This window comes from Capra hircus, chromosome 16 (genome assembly GCF_001704415.2).
Source record: "Capra hircus breed San Clemente chromosome 16, ASM170441v1, whole genome shotgun sequence".
In the NCBI taxonomy this organism is placed as follows: Eukaryota; Metazoa; Chordata; class Mammalia; order Artiodactyla; family Bovidae; genus Capra; species Capra hircus.
Genome location: NC_030823.1, coordinates 78,410,330 through 78,427,573, shown reverse-complemented (window position 1 = coordinate 78,427,573; position 17,244 = coordinate 78,410,330). Strand labels below are relative to the sequence as shown.

The following is a 17,244-nucleotide window of genomic DNA, read 5'->3' as shown; positions in this document are numbered from 1 at the left end:
GAGCCTTCTGCTCCCCACTGTCTCACCTGCTCCTGGGCCAGAGGACTGGGGGGCCTCACCCCAAAGTGAGGGGTGGCCGCCAGGGGCACACCCGTTGGCAGGCCCTACTCCCGACTACGCAAGTCATCAGAACCGCCCGTCAGCCTCCTTGAAGACGGGAAACGCCCCTGGGAGGGGAGCGCCCACCACAGTGAGCCCACCACCCAGGGCCTCCGTCTTCTCAGCGATCCTGGTCCAATAATTCTCCAAACTCCTGGGAGTACCCTGCTGCTGCAGGACTCTTACAATACTGTGTGCCGCCTTCTGAACTGACCTCACTTGGTGGTGAGTAAACCGGTACCCGGGCAGAAGGCCTCGCCACAGCCACAGGGTGGAGTTACTCGAGGAGCCTTGTGCAATGGGGTAACGGCAGTAGACGTCAGTACACGTACGGTTCTGGGTCAACACAGGAAGGCCTTGGAAAAGCCCACTGCTCCAGCGCAAGAGCTGCAGCCGATAATCAGGCTCAGTCCTGGGCTCCCTAAGTCAAGGCACCCACGCTGGGTGTGTGGGTGTGTGTGTGGTGGAGGATGACCCATTTCACGGCAGACACCCAGGGGCTGGTTATTCAGCGGAGAGACCCCAGGATAGTCCTGAGGCGCAGGTTTCAGCCCTCCTCTCTGTCTCAACTTCTATATTCGGCCCAAGGATGTGCAGGAGTCTAACTGCCACTGCTTAAATGCATTTATTTCTTTCAAATCACGCTGAAAAGGCAGAGAAACACCTATATTTTTGGCTACTGGAGGAACAATGTTTGGCAATTCTCAAAAAAAGAAACACAAATGGCAAGTATGTCCAACACTCATTAGCAATGAGCACAAATGAAGACAAGACACTATCATGCCTCCCATCACAGTAGCAGCATGTTCATTTAAGATGATAAATACCGCGTCAGGAGCTGCCGGGCAGGAGGCGGAGGGGCTCTGCCACTCCGAGGCGCCGCGTCAGGAAGCGGAGCCCAGGGACACCACCCACCCCACGAGCCCACGGCTCACGAGCGCGAGGAAGTGATAGGAAAGCGTGGACAGTCAACTGGAAACCGGAGGCAGTCTAACAGTGGATCGTTTAAACAAGTCACAGCACAGAAGTACAAGTGGCTGCTCACCACGATGGTGGGCAGAGGTGCATGTTTCCTGCGTGGGAAGCCTGTACTTTGTTAGATGGAAAAAGTAAGTTATGAGAAAAAATATGACCTCATATTTGTTTTTGAAAAGCCTACATGAGTACACACGGGAAACCACTGCGAGGAGTGTGCACACATCACCGCCGGCAGTCTCCGGATAGTGCAAGTACGAGTGGCTAAAAACAACTTCATACACACGTCTGCATTTATCTGCAATGAATGTGTACCGTTTCTGTGATTAAGGAAAGGAAAGGAAAAGTCTAATTTAAAAAACACTGCCCAGGTTTTGGCTCATAATTTGAGGGGCTGTAGGTCCCCAGAGGCATCTACGTGGTTTGTCCCTTCTGACCTGAGGGGATATGCTCAGTTTTTCTGCAAAATGCCACAATCACGGACGCCTGACTGCCCTCCTGCAAATCGGTTTTCTTCCAGAGCCTGTGAGTCTAAAGCCGGGACTGAAGCCACCTGCCCAGGTGAGAGGCTGGTTGCAAAACTGTGTCCAAGGCCTGCACTTCAGTGGGGGACCCTTAGAGTAAGTTCTGGGGGGAGGACGGAGACAGCAGCTGGAAAATGGGGAAAGGAATGTCTGTAAGGTCTCCATTGCGTCCTCGCTCCCGTTCTAGCCTCCTGAGCCTCGGAGGCAGGGAATGTGGGAGGAGGCCCAGAACCTGGCCTCAGGGACTCCTGAGCCGGTGAGGCATCTCAGAGAGACCGCAGAACCGAGAAGGGTGCTGAACGTCGAACTCTCAGAGCAGCCCCGCCACGACAAGAGGCACTGGACGGAGGTCTGGCCCCTGGAGAGCCCTGCTGAGCCAGCTCTGTGCCGACTGTGTCACCTCCCGCGGGTGCCCGGGAAGGCTTACAAGTCCAGGAAAACCACACAGAAAGCCATGCGAGATACGGCAAAGGCCACCCCCAGCACCCCACCCTCTCCACTTGTCCCGGGAGATGCCGGGTGCACAGCCAGGGCCGGGGTCTCCTTGGCGTGGCCGACAGACAGAAGCGCACACCGGATTTGCAGCTTACTGACAGCAGTGATGAGCTGACCCAGAGAGAAACCACAGCACGGTGTGAAGGGAAGGGGGCCACGTCCGCCTGCACAATGAAGTCTCCATCAGCCCCAGGAGAGGCCCCCGAGGTGGTCTCAGATGTGTGTGTCCAAAGTAAGGTACTTCTGAGGGGTGGTTGGAATCCTGCAGTCTGGAAATGCTTTACTCTTAGAGAATAAATTACTGTAGGCAAAGTCAGCCACACACGTCGCTCTGAGGTGCTCGCGTGCTTTCCTGAAGGAGACCCAAAGGCACGTTTCAGTGGTCAGCACCGTCGTGAGTGCTCAGGGTCACGTGTCCTCAGGGCAGACAGCGGCTAACTCCTGAGTGGGAGACAGGGAGGCCGGCGTGGGAGGGAGGCTGGGAGGGGAGATCTGCGGGAGTACCGTGTCCTGGAGCCGGGAGAGCAGAGGAGGAGAGGACCTAAGCGAGCGCCCGCGTGGAGGCCACAAGGAGGCGCGTGGGCCTGGGCTGGACGGGCGGGTGGCGCTCATGATGGACGTCAGTGCAGAGCAGGCGACAGGGCGGTCCCCGGGGAAAGCTTTAATAGCAGGGGGAGCTGTGCCCCACCCCGTCACTCATGGGAAACCCGGTCCAAAGCCACGTAGAAACTGTCCTTGTCATCCAGGCAGTGCCAGCCGATGGGGCCCACCTCACAGTCTGCACAGACCAGGAACTTGATGTTGCCCACGTCCTTGGTGAAGCCCACGTTCTCGAAAGTGAACATGTCCTCCACCAGCCAGTGCTCCTGCAGGAGGTCGCCCTCCGGACCGCCGCCGCTGGCCAGCGCCGGCTTCTTCCTCATAGAAGGAAGGAAGAGCTGCAGGGGGAGAACACAGGCCAGGGCCGGCTGACTCCCCGCGCCCCGAGCTCCCCGCCCAGGGGTTCTCAGGAAAGCAGGGAGAGTGCGCCCTGGGTGCGGGGGAACCGGGGCCTCCCCAGGCGCACAGGGCCCGCCCTCCTCCGCTCCCACTCGCCCGCCCGACGCACCCGCCTTCCTGCCAGCTCCTAAGGGCTCCCTAGCACTGGGCTCACACGGGGCGTCCTCGGGTCTCCTCCAACCAGACAGCCTGGACTACCTTCCCGTCCCTGCATTTTTCAAAGCGGCCTGACTGAGGCGCAACTGCCACCCACGCACAACTCAAGTGGACAACCGGACACACTCTGGGACCAACACACTGCTCAGCGGCGAGCCCTGACCACACCATCGAGATGACAAGTATCCATCGCCCCCCGTTTGCTCACGCTGCTCCTAGCTGGTCGTTCTCTGAGACCATCTTATCTGTTCACTGGCTCAGCTGTTTATCAGGGTCTTCCTCCACCAGGTCAATCTTCCTGCTCACGAGCACACCCCCAGTGCCTGCCACAGCACGGCATCCAGCGCAGAGCTTACGCGTTTACTAACAGGGTAAACATGGCTATCTGGCTTCACTGTGCTCCATCACTGTTAAGAATATGCTGCATTTAGAAAAGGAACAGGAAGAAGCCTCCTAGAATTTGGACTATTATCTCCAGGATTCTGCACCTCCCACCCAAGAGGAGAGCCTCTGGTGTATGCATGCACGCATATACACAGGCAGTCCCTCTGATTCCTCCCACGTGGTGGACCCTAGCTAGCGCCTTGGTCCTGGACAGGCTGCTGAGCTGCACTGGACTCTGAGATTCTGCTGATGTCTCAGGGAAACCTCTTGCGCTTTCTTCATTAATTATCCACACTACCCTTTTAAATATAAAATATCTTCTCTTCATAAAAATACATTCTCATCATAGAAAACTTGGCAAGCATGCTACACACTGTGTGTGTGTGTGCGCGTGGTAAGTCGCTCAGTCGTGTCCAACTCTTTGTGACCTCTGGACTGTAGCCCTCCAGGCTCCTCTGTCCACGGGCTTCTCCAGGCAAGAACACTGGAGTGAACTGCCATGCCCTCCTCCAGCGGAGCTCCCCACCCAGGGACTGGACCCCAGTCTCTCGCCTCTCCTGCACTCGCAGGCGGGCTCTTTGCCTCCAGCCCCACCTGGAAAGCCCATGCTATACTGTAGTTGAGGATAAAAACTGTTACAAAACAGAGTGCACTTCTGTTTAGCGCAGTCGCTCAGTGGTGTCAGGCTCTGCGACCCCACAGACTGCAGCATGCCAGGCTTCCCTGCCCATCACCAAGTCCCCGAGCTCATTCAAACCCGTGTCCATAGAGTCGGTGATGCCCTCGACCATCTGCCAGCCTTTTTTGCAGCTGTCCCTTCAGAAGGTGCCTGCGGTGCTCCTGAAGCTTGTCCACACATTCTCTGACAGTCCTCCCAAGCTTCGGACACCTTGCCTCCCTGCTTGAGCCTGGCGGGCTGAGGGGAGGGGACAGGCAAGGTGAGGGAAGGCCGGGCCTCTTTTGCGGGTTTCTCTTGGAGCCCGAGTGGGAACTGTGGCTTCCTTGAGACCGCTGGCAGAAACGGAGGAGCACCTCACCGCAGCCTGTTCCAGACGCTGGGATCCTCCCGGTCCACAGGTGGACACAAGCGTGAGCAGGCTTCTGAGACAGCCCCTCTGACTGCTGTTCCATCAAAGACCCCCAGTGGAAGAGCCAAGATGTAGCTGGGCCTGGCCAATCCCCAAATTTGTGAGCAAAATGGTTTCAAGTCACGGTCTAGAGCAATTCTGTTCTGCAACAATAACCAGGGCAAGGCCGCCTAGAGAGCGGCAGCATGTTCCACTTTGATTCCTCATCGCTTACTGTGATAAACGACACACAGCGTGCCATTAAGGACATTCACAGCACGGTGCCGCCCTCACCACCATCCACCTGTCCATCTAACACCACACTCACCAACACCCCTGACACCCACCCTCCCCTTCCTACCTCCTGGCAATCACTCGTTGGATCTCCATTTCTAAAATTCAAAAACATCTCATAAACGGAATGATACAGTAGTAATCTTCTGGGACCAGCTTTCTTCACTCAGCAGAGCTCCCTGGAGAGTCACCCACGTTGTGGTGCCCAGGGTGCGGCTGTCCCGAAGCTCCTCAGTCACCCCTGGGAGGCCCTGGGCTGTTGCTGGGTCTCGGCTCTCAGGAACCAAGGTGCACTGAACTCTGGTGCCAACACGTTCTCATCCCCCCCGGGGACAGAGGCGGGGAGAACGCCTGCTGGGCCCTGTGAGGTGCCTGCTTAGCTGGAGAACAGCCCACTGCCACCCACTCGGGCTCTCCCCTTCTCTCCCACCAGCCCACCTCCTCTGGCTCCCCTGCCCCGACCACCCATCCCCTCAAAAAGTGTAAGGAAGCAGCGACTCCGTTCCCTAACTTACTACCCTTTGCGGTCTCAAGCCCTTCACTCAGTGTTTCTTTTCTCTGTGACTGCAATTTCCTGAAACCTGAGTTTTACCAAAGGACCGAGAACATTTTATAGAGAAACTGTTCATCGCACTTAAAAACAACACGGACCGTAGGACTCAGTCGAGGGCCGAGAGCCTCACTCCCTCACTTAAACCCCAGGGTCTGTGTCCACCCTCCACCGCTCTCTGGGCAGCGGGCGACCCACACGACGTGGGCGGGGCTCACCGACCCGGAGCCAGCGCTCCGCGTGTTCTGGCCGCGCCCTCAGGACGTCCCCCGCCTGCTGTCCCTTCCTCCCGCGCCCACTCCCCCCGGGTCCCCGCGCCCACTCCCCCCGGGTCCCCGCGCCCACTTCACCCAGTCCCGGCGCCCACTCCCCCCGGGTCCCCGCGCCCACTCCCCCGGGTCCGGCGCCCACTCCCCCCGGGTCCCCGCGCCCACTCCCCCCGGGTCCCCGCGCCCACTCCCCCGGGTCCCGGCGCCCACTCCCCCCGGGTCCCCGCGCCCACTCCCCCTGGGTCCCCGCGCCCACTTCACCCAGTCCCGGCGCCCACTCCCGCCGGGTCCCCGCGCCCACTTCACCCAGTCCCGGCGCCCACTCCCCCCGGGTCCCCGCGCCCACTTCACCCAGTCCCGGCGCCCACTCCCCCGGGTCCCCGCGCCCACTTCACCCAGTCCCGGCGCCCACTCCCGCCGGGTCCCCGCGCCCACTCTCCCGGGTCCCGGCGCCCACTCCCCCCGGGTCCCCGCGTCCACGTCCTCTCCCCCGGGTCCCCGCGGAGCGCGGCGGCGCGCGGGAAAAGAGGCAGGAGGTCGCGACAGCAGGGCCACGGACACCGACATCTGGGTCTGAGGAACTACGGCCCAGGCCCCGCGGAGCTCGGTCTGCGCGGCCCGGCGTGGGGGCCCCGCGCTGTGTGCGGCCCCGGCGGGACGCGACGGGGTCGAGGCCCGTCCCCCGCGCCCTCACCTGCCGGCGGGAGAAGAGCGCCGTGCCCGGCTGCAGCACGCGGGAGCCGCAGCGCCGGCACAGCACCGCCTTCCGGTTCCGGCCCTCCTCGGATACCAGCTCGCTCGGCGGCGCCGGGGCCTCCATGGCCGCCACCCGGGCCCTCGGCGGAGACGCGCAGCTCGGAGCCGCCTCTTCGCACCGCGCAGGCGCGGCCGCGGGGGCCCGCGCTCGGCGCAGGCGCGGCCTCGGCGCCGGAGGCCACTGCGCAGGCGCGGGCCTTCCGGGCCGGGCGGCCGGGGTCGGCGGGGCTTTGTGGCAGGTGTGTCCTGGGGCGTGACGGGGCGCTGCTCGGGCTCATCTGGGCGCTGGGCCAGTCCGGGTGTGCGCTTCGTCTTGGGAGCGGCGGGGACGTCCCGATCTCAGAGCAAATCTCAGCCGCAGTAGCGTCCGCGCGACACCTGCTCTCTGGGGCGGAGACCGGGGCCTGGAAGCTGCAGACGCTGCTCTCTGCTCGGGTCGCACTGACCACTCACTGCGGGGCAAGACTCGGTGTTCAAGCGCTTCCCTATGGGGGTACGGTCGGAAGGGCTGCCTTCCGGGGCTCGGGATCCGGGCATGGCCTGCAGCCACTGCTCTGGGTCGTTCCAGTTTCTCATTCTCCCCGGTTAGTCTTAAGACGTCTAGCTTACTGGCTGTAGTGTGGCGGGCGCGGTCTTCCCGAGGTGGCAAGGGAAGCGGAATAGGAAGGGGAGCCAAGTCTTGTGAGGAATGTCTCGTCTACCCAACCACCCCGGTCGGCATGTTTTTCTTCTCCTCTTTGTCCTTCATTGAGTCAACCTTTGCTGAGCAATTAATAGAATATACTACAATATCCTACAATTGTAGAATGTGAGCATACTATGATGATCGGCACTCTGTACTGGAAAACAGTCTAAACAGGAAGACAGGCACAAACACAAGGACATACGATAAAGACAATCCGCAGGACAAGGTGAACTGGAAGCACCGATTAGGAGAAATTCCATCTGGGGAGTCAGAAAAAGCTTTGCCGAGGCAACACTCTTCTCAGAACTATTTGGGAAATGGGAAATAAGTCAGCGGTGAAGACAGCCTGGGGCCATCCTCTCTTCATCCCCACTCTTCTGCCTCCCCTCTTTCTCCCTGAGAGAATGAGTCACAAGTGTCACCACTTGGTTTAATCAGCAGGCACCATCCATCTGCTAGGGAATGGCTGGCAGGCCTCTTTCCTGAACCTCTTTGGCTCCCCCTTCCCTCTGCTCTGGAAATATCAGGATTTTTGCAGTTTTGCAAGCGTTCTGCGTAGCTATTTGTGTCACGTGGCACAAAACCGAGGGAAACGGTACAAGGACTGGGGCGACTAAAACCCTGAAATTCAAGCGGGTACAAAACCAGCCCAAGATTGCCTCCGCTTTGTTCCCTGTGGTTTCCGAGTCAGCTCCAAGTGTGAGGGGAGGCCGTGAATATGCCATTCGGATAACCTCATGCTGATGAGTCTCCCGAGACCTCTCAGCTGTCTAACAGAGACAGAGCAGTTAGTGGCAAACACACAAGAGAACGGGTTGAAGAGACAGGACCTACAGCAGCTCTCTATGCCTTGTCCCCCGAAATGTCTGGAAGATGGTGCTGGTTTGCCACAAACTCTTACAGGCATTTGAGACCACTGTTTTTTTTTTTTTTTTTTAATATTTTCTTAAAAAAATACAAACAAAACGAACTTTAGGTCAATATAACTCAGGGAAAGAGGAAAAAAAGGAATTTCAGAACAAAGGGAAAGTGCCTCCTTGTTTAGGTGACCACGTTGTCCCCACACTCCCAATTCTCCGAGCAGGAATGTCACTGCGCAGCACAGGAGAGCCTTGGAAGTTCAGAAGGCCGGGAGGTACTGAACTAACAAACGGATTTCGGTTGTCGTCGACTATTCCGTCCTGGGATGAGTGAGATCCAGTCTAAAGACAGGGAAGGGGTGTTCTAATAAGAAAGGACAACATGTACAAAACACAGCAGTAAAAACAACTCCTTGGCAGAAGTATGCTCTTACAAGAACCAGGGGAGTCATCAAGCGGCTGCCACCCCCGCTCCTCCCCTCCCCCTATAAACAGTACCCACGGCAACAGTGGAGAAAGCAGTCTTTGATTCAACAGAGGAAAGCCTTCCTGGGATACAGGCGCGGCAGCCGGGGCGGGGGTGGGGGTGGGCAACGGTGCAGTCGCAGGAACTTCGGCCTGGGACACGTTTCCTGCGCTGCTGCTCTGGGTCTAGGGCCCAGCAAAGACCCTCGGGTAACACGCCCCTCAGCCCTCCGCGTGTTGCAGGCTCCCTCACACCTCACCGCACCCAGGTCCCGTCCTGCACTAGACACCCGGTTCCCCACTCCCGAGGCCCCCGAGGTTTTGACAGGGCTCTTCCCTCGTTTTCCTCCCAAACAGAACTGTGTTGCCCCTGTTACCTGTAGACTAGGAAAGAGATTTATTCTTGGAAAACCAAGAGAGTTGGTATCCTTCCAACCCTGCCCACACCCTGGAGTTCATGTTCACCTTAATTCTCCACAGCACACGAGGCACAAGGTATATTCTCTGGAGCGCACACGAGGTTAAAGGCAAGGACCAAGTGCCCCCGCGGCCAGGAGGAGAAGGGTCTGGCCGATCACACCCATGCAGGGTGCGGCCTCCGCCCTCGAGTGCCTGCGGCCTCCGCCCTCCTCGGGGACACCCCCAACGCCAGGGCGTGTCAAATAAGTGCAGTGAGAGCCGCGGCACTGAGCCTGTCATCCCCTCCCCACACTGAGAACAGACATTCTGGAAAGGACCCTTGGTTCTCTGCAAAGTGTCTCTTCGCCCAGTCATTTCTCTCGCAGAACACACACGCCGGCGTCGCAGCGCTGAGTTCCCATGGAGGTCACGACCTCCCAGCTGTCAATGATGGGGTCGTAGCACTCAATGCTGCTCAGCAGGGAGTTCCCGTCGTAGCTGAGGGAGAAGGGCCGGCAGTGATAGAGAAAGGCGCACCTCCACCGGCCCCGCCCACCGGCCTCGCCCCCAGCCCTGCCCCGCCCCCGCCCAGGGCCTGTCTCAATAGGCTCCGCCCCGCCCCCTCCCCACAAGGCCCCGCCCACAGCCTGTCTCAATAGGCTCCGCCCCACCTCTCCCCACAAGGCCCCCCCTCCCCACACGGCCCCACGTTAAGATTGCCACGGAGCCCTCTCTGCGGAACCAAACCCTTTCTCCACCACACACGTGGATCAGCTCACATGGCCCTGGATCCCAGATTTACCCCTCACCCTGCAATTGCATAAAGTCTCCCCCGAAGCACCGTGGCCCCGACGTAGCACCGCGGGGTGGTCATGCTCGTGACCGTTGTCCAGGAGTCGGTGCGAATGTTGTAGGCTTCCACAGAAGAAAGGTGGGCTGTACCATCGAATCCCCCCACCACATAAATATGGTCATTCAGCAGCGCTACCCCTGCACCTGGGGAGGAAAGGGCACAACAGATGACGGCTGCTGGGCTGAGGATCTGAACCCTAGAAACAAAACACTGACAGACGGCTGGGTGAGCCCCAGAGTGGCCGAGGGATGGGCCAGGGCCAGACAGCCTGGAGGATCTAGTCCAGCACAGGCCACGCACCTGCAGCCCTCTTCGCCTGGCTGTCATCTCACTTTCATTAACTCGGAGCCCAACCCTTGTCATGACAGAAGGGAGTGGAAAAAAGAGGGAAAGAGAGGAGAGGGGTCGTGATGGGTCTGGAGCATCTGGTACCGGGAGGCAGGGCTCTCTGTTCCTCCACGCCAGCCTGAGGGCTCAGAAAGACCCCTCCCCGCCCGACTCCTGCACGTGCTCCCTCAGGCAGCCCTCACCACTGCACAGAGCTGGGCTGGAGGCCAAGATGGAAGGAGGGACTCAGGTACAAAAAGACAAAGCAAGGAGGCTCTGCTCTCACCCTAACCCAGGGAGAGTCTGGGCTGTCTCCAATGCCGCTGTATTTAGGGAGCACAGACACCGAGGACAACGGCGCTGACCCACGTTTCCCAGGTCGCCAGTGACGACAGGCCTGCAGCCCCACTGCCCAGGCAGCTCTGACAGCTCTGCCTCCGGCCCCCGGGGCCTGCCCGGTCTTACCAGAGCGCTTGGTGGCCATCGGTGTGACATTAGTCCAGTGTCCTGTATGGGGGTCATACTTCTCAACTGAGTTTAAGATATTCAAGCCGTCATATCCTCCTGAAAGACAGAGCGGGAACTATTCCAGAAAGAATGGTCAGTGCGGACGCCCGCTCCTGGCCTGCCTTCCTCAAGTGCCCCGACTGATGCTCTTAGTCCCAGCTCTCTTCAAGGGCTCCAGAGAGAAACCTGAGAGCAACCTATCTTCTGCTCTCACGAAAAGGAGAATCCCAGTGAGTGGAAACTATACTGGGACAGACCAGGGTTTTAGGGGGAGGAAGTCTATGAACCAATTCCAGTGAAAGGGATCCTGTGCCGAGGCCGCTGCCCTTAGTCGTCCCGCCCCCACCCCGTCCCAGACCCCGCACACCTAGACAGTAGATCACCCCGCTGGCCACCACGAGGCCGGCACCTTCCCGGGCCGTCTGCATGTCGCCCAGCATGCTCCACTGGTCAATGTTCGGGTCATAGCGCTCCATACTGGTGTGGCGCCTGCTTCCATCGAAGCCCCCAGAGACATAGATCATATCTGCTCAGAATGAAGGAGTCACAGACCGTTAGAGAGTGAGAGGTTTGTAACGACTCCTTCTCTACAAATCTCCCACAACTCTTCCAAATGCCTGGAGCCAAAAACAACTGTTTGGTTTTTTTTTAAGGGATAAATCAAGTCTTTCTTAAAGAGGACAGCATAGTCAAGACAAGTGAGAAGAACAGGGTAAGATGGAATCTTTAGAAACATTCCCTAGATGCGAGTTTGCAAAACTACCACTAGCGCCAGCCGCCCCCTCAGCACACTGGAGCCTGAGTTGCCAACTCCAGTTCAGCACTGAGACGCCTGGGAGTGTTTCCGAAAGCAGAAAGGTGTGACTGACCCCGCCGGCTGCCTCCACATTTCATGGAGGTATGAACCCCGATCCAGCCACCCCGAGATGCACACGCCGCCCTGTGCAGCAGCCTACCTCCCAGGGTGGTGGCTCCAGCCAGGCCCCGCCGGACGTTCATCGGAGCCACAGAATACCAGACCCCGTCCTCGTCTGCTGTGTAGTCCAGACACTCCACAGAGCTGAGGCGGGAGCGGCCGTCATAGCCACCAATCACGTAGATCCGGTCGTGAAGGGACACCGAGGCCACATAGCGTCTCTTCCGAGTAATGCTCTGGGATTCAGGGGAGAAGAGGCGCCTTTGCCACTTTAGCCAGGCAAGTCTCAGGCCTCACCTTTGTGGTCCTTCCTGGGTTTCCCTCCGCACCTTGTTGCTTTGCCTGTGGCCGTGAAGCCCTCTGAGCAGAGGTTTATCTGCTGCCTGTCCACTGGACAAACGCCTCTTGCTCAGTGATGCTCTTACCGATGAGCGCCTTCTGTGCGTCTGTCTCTAAGGATTCCAGAGGATCTACCATCCTTCCCTTATCCAGTATCTGATTCCTTCCCATTCCATAAGCACTGCGCTAAAGACCAACATCCTTCCGTGAAGCAGGAAGAGACTAGTGCACTGCTCTCTAAGAGCCAGGACCCAATGACCTGAAAGGCCATGAGAAATGACCCAAAGATCCCCATGGTTCTCACAGTTACTGCACTGAAGCAGAAACCCCCAAGGAGACACAGACCCTGGGTCCCACGGACACCAGCTCAGTCCAGCACAGCTGAGCACCGTGCTCAGGCTAACAGGGCAGGAGCGGGCACCCTGTGAACCGCTCGGGAGGCCGGAAGGCGTGGGAATGGTGGCGGCCAGCTGAGTGTAACTGCACACAGGGCCGTGAGTCCTCCTGAAGCCGAGTTAGTCAACAACCAACTACTGTAACTGACTATTGTCAGGAACACTGCTGCTGTGACCAGGCCTTTCCACTCTGAGGGCTGGGTTAGTTACCACCCGGAATCAGGGACTGCGGACATTTAAGCTCTTTCCCCGGGCCTGGTTCCACCACAACTTACTGGCAAAAAGCTCCACTCTTGCGTCTTGGGGTCGAACTTCTCCACGGCGTCGATGGGAGACTGCTGGCTCCCGAAGCCCCCAACCACCAGAAGCACCTCGTTGGCCCCTGAGGACAGGCAAGGAGAGGGGTCGTTTTCCCCTGGCTGCTGGCTGACTGCCTCGGGGACGGAGCAGCGCAGACAGCACCCAGGCGCCTTGTCCCACGTGGCCCGGAGGAGCCACCCGAGACGGGAGGTCCTCCACGAGGCTGCCCAGCAGCAAACTGCTCCTCCCTGAGAGCCTGAATCTCTGAAACGTGAATTTCTAGACAACATTAAAACTCTGGAGGGCACGCCTGAACACGCCCCGTGTGTGCTCGCTTGTGTTGGATTCTTTGTGACCCCGTGACTGTAGCCCGTGAGGCTCCTCTGTCCATGGGAGAAGCTTGAACACACCCTACACCGCATCAGCCCATCTATACGATTCCAGCTGAGTTCACAACAGGCTCTAAGGGTAGGCTGGAGGAGCTCCCTGCCTTTCTCACCCTGTAAAACTCAAAACGGGAGTTTTTTGTGATGGCAAAGAATTTTCTCCTAACCTTGGCTCACAATATTTGAGATGTGGCTTAGGAACCAAATAATAAATTTAAAAATCTTTTCCATGACTTTTATTTTTCCAAATTAGCCAACTCCACGACCACGTGTCCTGTTAATTCATCAAAACTGCCAGGTAACCGACCATAAGGCTAGACTTTTAAAGGGAGTCTTTTTCTCTACTATCTTACCAAACGAGGCATTTTGATAGCTTTTGTGTCTTCCTCTTTTCCCTAGGGACTTCTCTGGATAATATTCCGATGATATTTCTTTTGAGAAAATCCCCTGTGTAGCTGCTCTACTGTAGAGAAGTTAGCTGGGGCATTTCAGGACAGTCAGGAGGGCATTTAGCTGACCTGGACTGGAAAGACCAAATGGAGTACCTCTAAACTGACAGGAAATACAGACAAGCCCCCAGTGAAGTCACAGCTGCCACGACCGGCAGGGGAACAGCAAAAACCGCTCAGCACAAAGCACGCCACCATCGCCTGTGGAGAGCCTGTGCCACAAGACTGAAGCTGAATCTTAAATTTTATCAAGACTGATCAAATCTAGTCTAACCACCAGTTCACAGGAGACACGGGGGACAGAAAACGTGTTAGATGAGACTACGGGGATGTAGTCAATGAAATCTAGCTCGTGGGAGATTCAGCAGATAAACTGCAGAGGAAAACCGAAGCAGGAGTGGAAAGCCTGTGGATTTTACAGAGAGTGAGGAGAGCTATGAGCCCAGCGCAACACGTGAGCCTTGTCTGGATGCCGGCTGGAGCAGCTGAAGCATTCAAAAACAAAGAAAAATGAATTATGGGAAAACTGCGGAAATGTGAACGTGTAGTTACACCTGATGAAAGTAAATAATTGGTTGTATGTTTCATCTTTCAGAGACACACACAAAAGCATAATATGGATGGAATTTTATCCTGTCTGGGATTTGCTTCAAAATAGATAGGCTACGAGTCAGTCATTGTTGAAACTGGGTGACAGGTATGGGGGAATCCTTTGATTATTCTGCTTTTATATATGTTTGCTATTTTCCTTAATAACCCACACATAAGCCACAGATTTTACCCTCCTCTTATGAGAGGGCACCGCTCTGCGTACTTGCCAAGTAAAGTAGGTGGGCCCTACTTCAAGGTGAGCACTCACTTCCTTTTCGCAAACAAAGCATTTGAACACAGGGTCCTTTCGCAAGACACTAATGTTTAAGCTCCTCCGAGCTGGGGAGCCAGGGTCTTCCTCGGCAGCCCTTTCTCCCATTTACCCACTTCTTCCCCCAGCTCTTCTCTCCCTCTGACATGCGCATGGATGGGGAGGCCATGATGACCCCGGAGGGGCAACTGAGCGAAAACACTCACAACTGAGGGGGTTTCCTATGCTTCGCACAGTAAAGCAAACTCCACTGAGCCAAGCACACCCAGAGGGCCAGCCGGCTGGCAGGAAGGCTTCAGTGCAGGCTCCGGCGCCGGGCCACAGAGGAGTGCAGACAGCGCGAGCGTGGGGGCTGCTCAGCAGCTCAGGGCTCTGAGCGCCCAGGCGCCAAGACCACCGGCCCCCGAGCCCCTCAGTTCAGTTCAGTGGCTCAGTCGTGTTTGACTCTTTGCGACCCCATGAATCGCAGCACGCCAGGCCTCCCTGTCCATCACCAACTCCCGGAGTTCACTCAAACTCACGTACATCGAGTCGGTGATGCCATCCAGCCATCTCATCCTCGGTCGTCCCCTTCTCCTCCTGCCCCCAATCCCTCCCAGCATCAGAGTCTTTTCCAATGAGTCAACTCTTCGCATGAGGTGGCCAAAGTACTGGAGCTTCAGCTTTAGCATCATTCCCTCCAAAGAAATCCCAGGGCTGATCTCCTTCAGAATGGACTGGTTGGATCTCCTTGCAGTCCAAGGGACCCTCAAGAGTCTTCTCCAACACCACAGTTCAAAAGCATCAATTCTTCAGCGCTCAGCTTTCTTCACAGTCCAACTCTCACATCCATACATGACCACAGGAAAAACCACAGCCTTGACTAGACGGACCTTAGTTGGCAAAGTAATGTCTCTGCTTTTGAATATGCTATCTAGGTTGGTCATAACTTTTCTTCCAAGGAGTAAGCGTCTTTTAATTTCATGGCTGCAGTCACCATCTGCAGTGATTTTGGAGGCCCAAAAAATAAAGTCCGACACTGTTTCCACTGTTTCCCCATCTATTTCCCATGGAGTGATGGGACCGGATGCCATGATCTTCGTTTTCTGAATGTTGAGCTTTAAGCCAACTTTTTCACTCTCCTCTTTCACTTTCATCAAGAGGCTTTTTAGCTCCTCTTCACTTTCTGCCATAAGGGTGGTGTCATCTGCATATCTGAGGTTATTGATATTTCTTCCAGCAATCTTGATTCCCGCTTGTGCTTCTTCCAGCCCAGCCTTTCTCATGATGATCTCTGCATATAAGTTAAATAAGCAGGGTGACAATATACAGCCTTGAAGTACTCCTTTTCCTATTTGGAACCAGTCTGTTGTTCCATGTCCAGTTCTAACTGTTGCTTCCTGACCTGCATACAGGTTTCTCAAGAGGCAGGTCAGGTGGTCTGGTATGCCCATATCTTTCAGAATTTTCCACAGTTTATTGTGATCCACACAGTTAAAGACTTTAGCATAGTCAATAAAGCAGAAATAGATGTTTTTCTGGAACTCTCTTGCTTTTTCGATGACCCAGCAGATGTTGGCAATTTGATCTCTGGTTTCTCTGCCTTTTCTAAAACCAGCTTGAACATCAGGAAGTTCACGGTTCATGTGTTACCCATTACCGTCCCTGAAGGAGCCCCCGTGCTGAAGCCCGTCTGCCAAGCGAGTGAAGTGATTCACTTCCCACTGCAGTAGAGCTCACATCAGCACCAACAGAGCTTTAGCTGAGGATAAGGTGGCCAGTGTTTTAACATTGAAAACATAATTTTAGGCAATACTGATGTCTGTTTAGCCTGTGTAGCTTTTTCTATTACAAAGATTATTTCCTTTTAAAAAGTTTAAAAAACAACTCAAGAGCAGGTATGACTGTCATCCTTACTTGCATATAACCCTCCCTTTGGTTAAAAAGATATAAAAATTTTACGTCTTGTGATTATAAAACATATAATATATAAAATACATTTTCACTGTTAAAAAGCTTGAAAATAAAAGCATTATGAAAAACTCTATCTGTAATTCCACAAAGACACAAAAACATAAGATTATCTCCTTCCAGTTCTGTTTCTAAATATCTATACAGCAGAAGTGGGACCATATCATAGTTCATCCTGTTTTCATTTCATTTTCTCAAGATATTAACAAAATCCTTTATGATTCTAATATTTTAGGCATTTCAGGAGCTGGTAATTGGATTATAAATAATCACATATAATCCTGTGATAAACATCCGTGAATATGGGACGTTTCCCTGTTTCTTTAACACGGAAATGAGAGCAGTGTCCAGCGAAGAACATGAACCTTAAAGACTCTTTTGATCTATAAGATACTGAGGGTGAAGCAAATTACACTCCCACCAACACTGCAAAGGTGCCGCCCCTTCTACTTTCTGGAGCACTGCACGTTTTTACTCTGATACTTTGGTAGGCAAGAAATTGTATTTATTGTATTATTTATCACTATTAAGACTTTATTTGGAGAAGGAAATGGCAACCCACTCCAGTGTTCTTGCCTGGAGAATCCCAGGGATGGGGGGCCTGGTGGGCTGCCATCTATGGGGTCACACAGAGTTGGACACGACTGAAGTGACTTTGCAGCAGCAGCAGGCTGAACCTGTCCCCTTATATTTACCAGGACTCCCTGGCTGGGAACCATACACTCAAGTCTCTAGTGTTTTTGTCTTATGCGCATTTTTTTGTTTAGTTCTTTACAAAGAACTTTAACCCTTTGCTGTGGCTGTAGTGAATTTATTTTCCTAACTGACCTTACAACGTTGTACCTGATTTTTATTTGATCAAAAACACTGACTTTTAAATTTCTTCTATTGCTTTGTGCCTGGAAGTCTTCCTCAGAACAATTCCAAGGGTCTCACTATCTTTGGACCCTGAGCTGGGACCACTATTCCAGCAGTCTGCCTAG

The 17,244-nt window shown here is 55.4% G+C and overlaps 2 protein-coding genes across 4 annotated transcripts in view; both read right to left on the bottom strand.

Moving 5' to 3' along the window:
- Nucleotides 706–6,692, bottom strand: RABIF (RAB interacting factor). Its single transcript, XM_018060845.1, has 2 exons — nt 6,507–6,692; nt 706–3,031 (listed from the first exon to the last, which is right to left on the bottom strand). The coding sequence occupies exons 1-2, from the start codon at nt 6,630–6,632 to the stop codon at nt 2,786–2,788; spliced, it is 372 nt and encodes a 123-aa protein (XP_017916334.1). The 5' UTR covers nt 6,633–6,692; the 3' UTR covers nt 706–2,785.
- The window catches only part of KLHL12 (kelch like family member 12), a 28,668-nt gene continuing 19,602 nt past the window's right edge, over nt 8,179–17,244 (bottom strand). For all 3 annotated transcript variants that reach the window (XM_013970459.2, XM_013970458.2, XM_018060844.1), the window contains exons 7-12: nt 12,590–12,696; nt 11,621–11,816; nt 11,032–11,190; nt 10,623–10,721; nt 9,787–9,973; nt 8,179–9,475 (exon numbers count right to left, since the gene is read on the bottom strand). In XM_013970459.2, coding sequence (XP_013825913.1) covers nt 9,349–9,475; nt 9,787–9,973; nt 10,623–10,721; nt 11,032–11,190; nt 11,621–11,816; nt 12,590–12,696 — 875 coding nt within the window. In that variant the 3' untranslated portion in view covers nt 8,179–9,348. The remainder of the gene's footprint in view (nt 9,476–9,786; nt 9,974–10,622; nt 10,722–11,031; nt 11,191–11,620; nt 11,817–12,589; nt 12,697–17,244) is intronic.

Coding starts and splice junctions, on each gene's coding strand:
- RABIF (XM_018060845.1), bottom strand. CDS start 6,632: ATGGAGGCCCCGGCGCCGCCGAGCGAGCTGGTATCCGAGGAGGGCCGG. Junction 3,032..6,506: donor CGCTCTTCTCCCGCCGGCAG/GTGAGGGCGCGG, acceptor CTCCCCCTGCAG/CTCTTCCTTCCTTCTATGAG.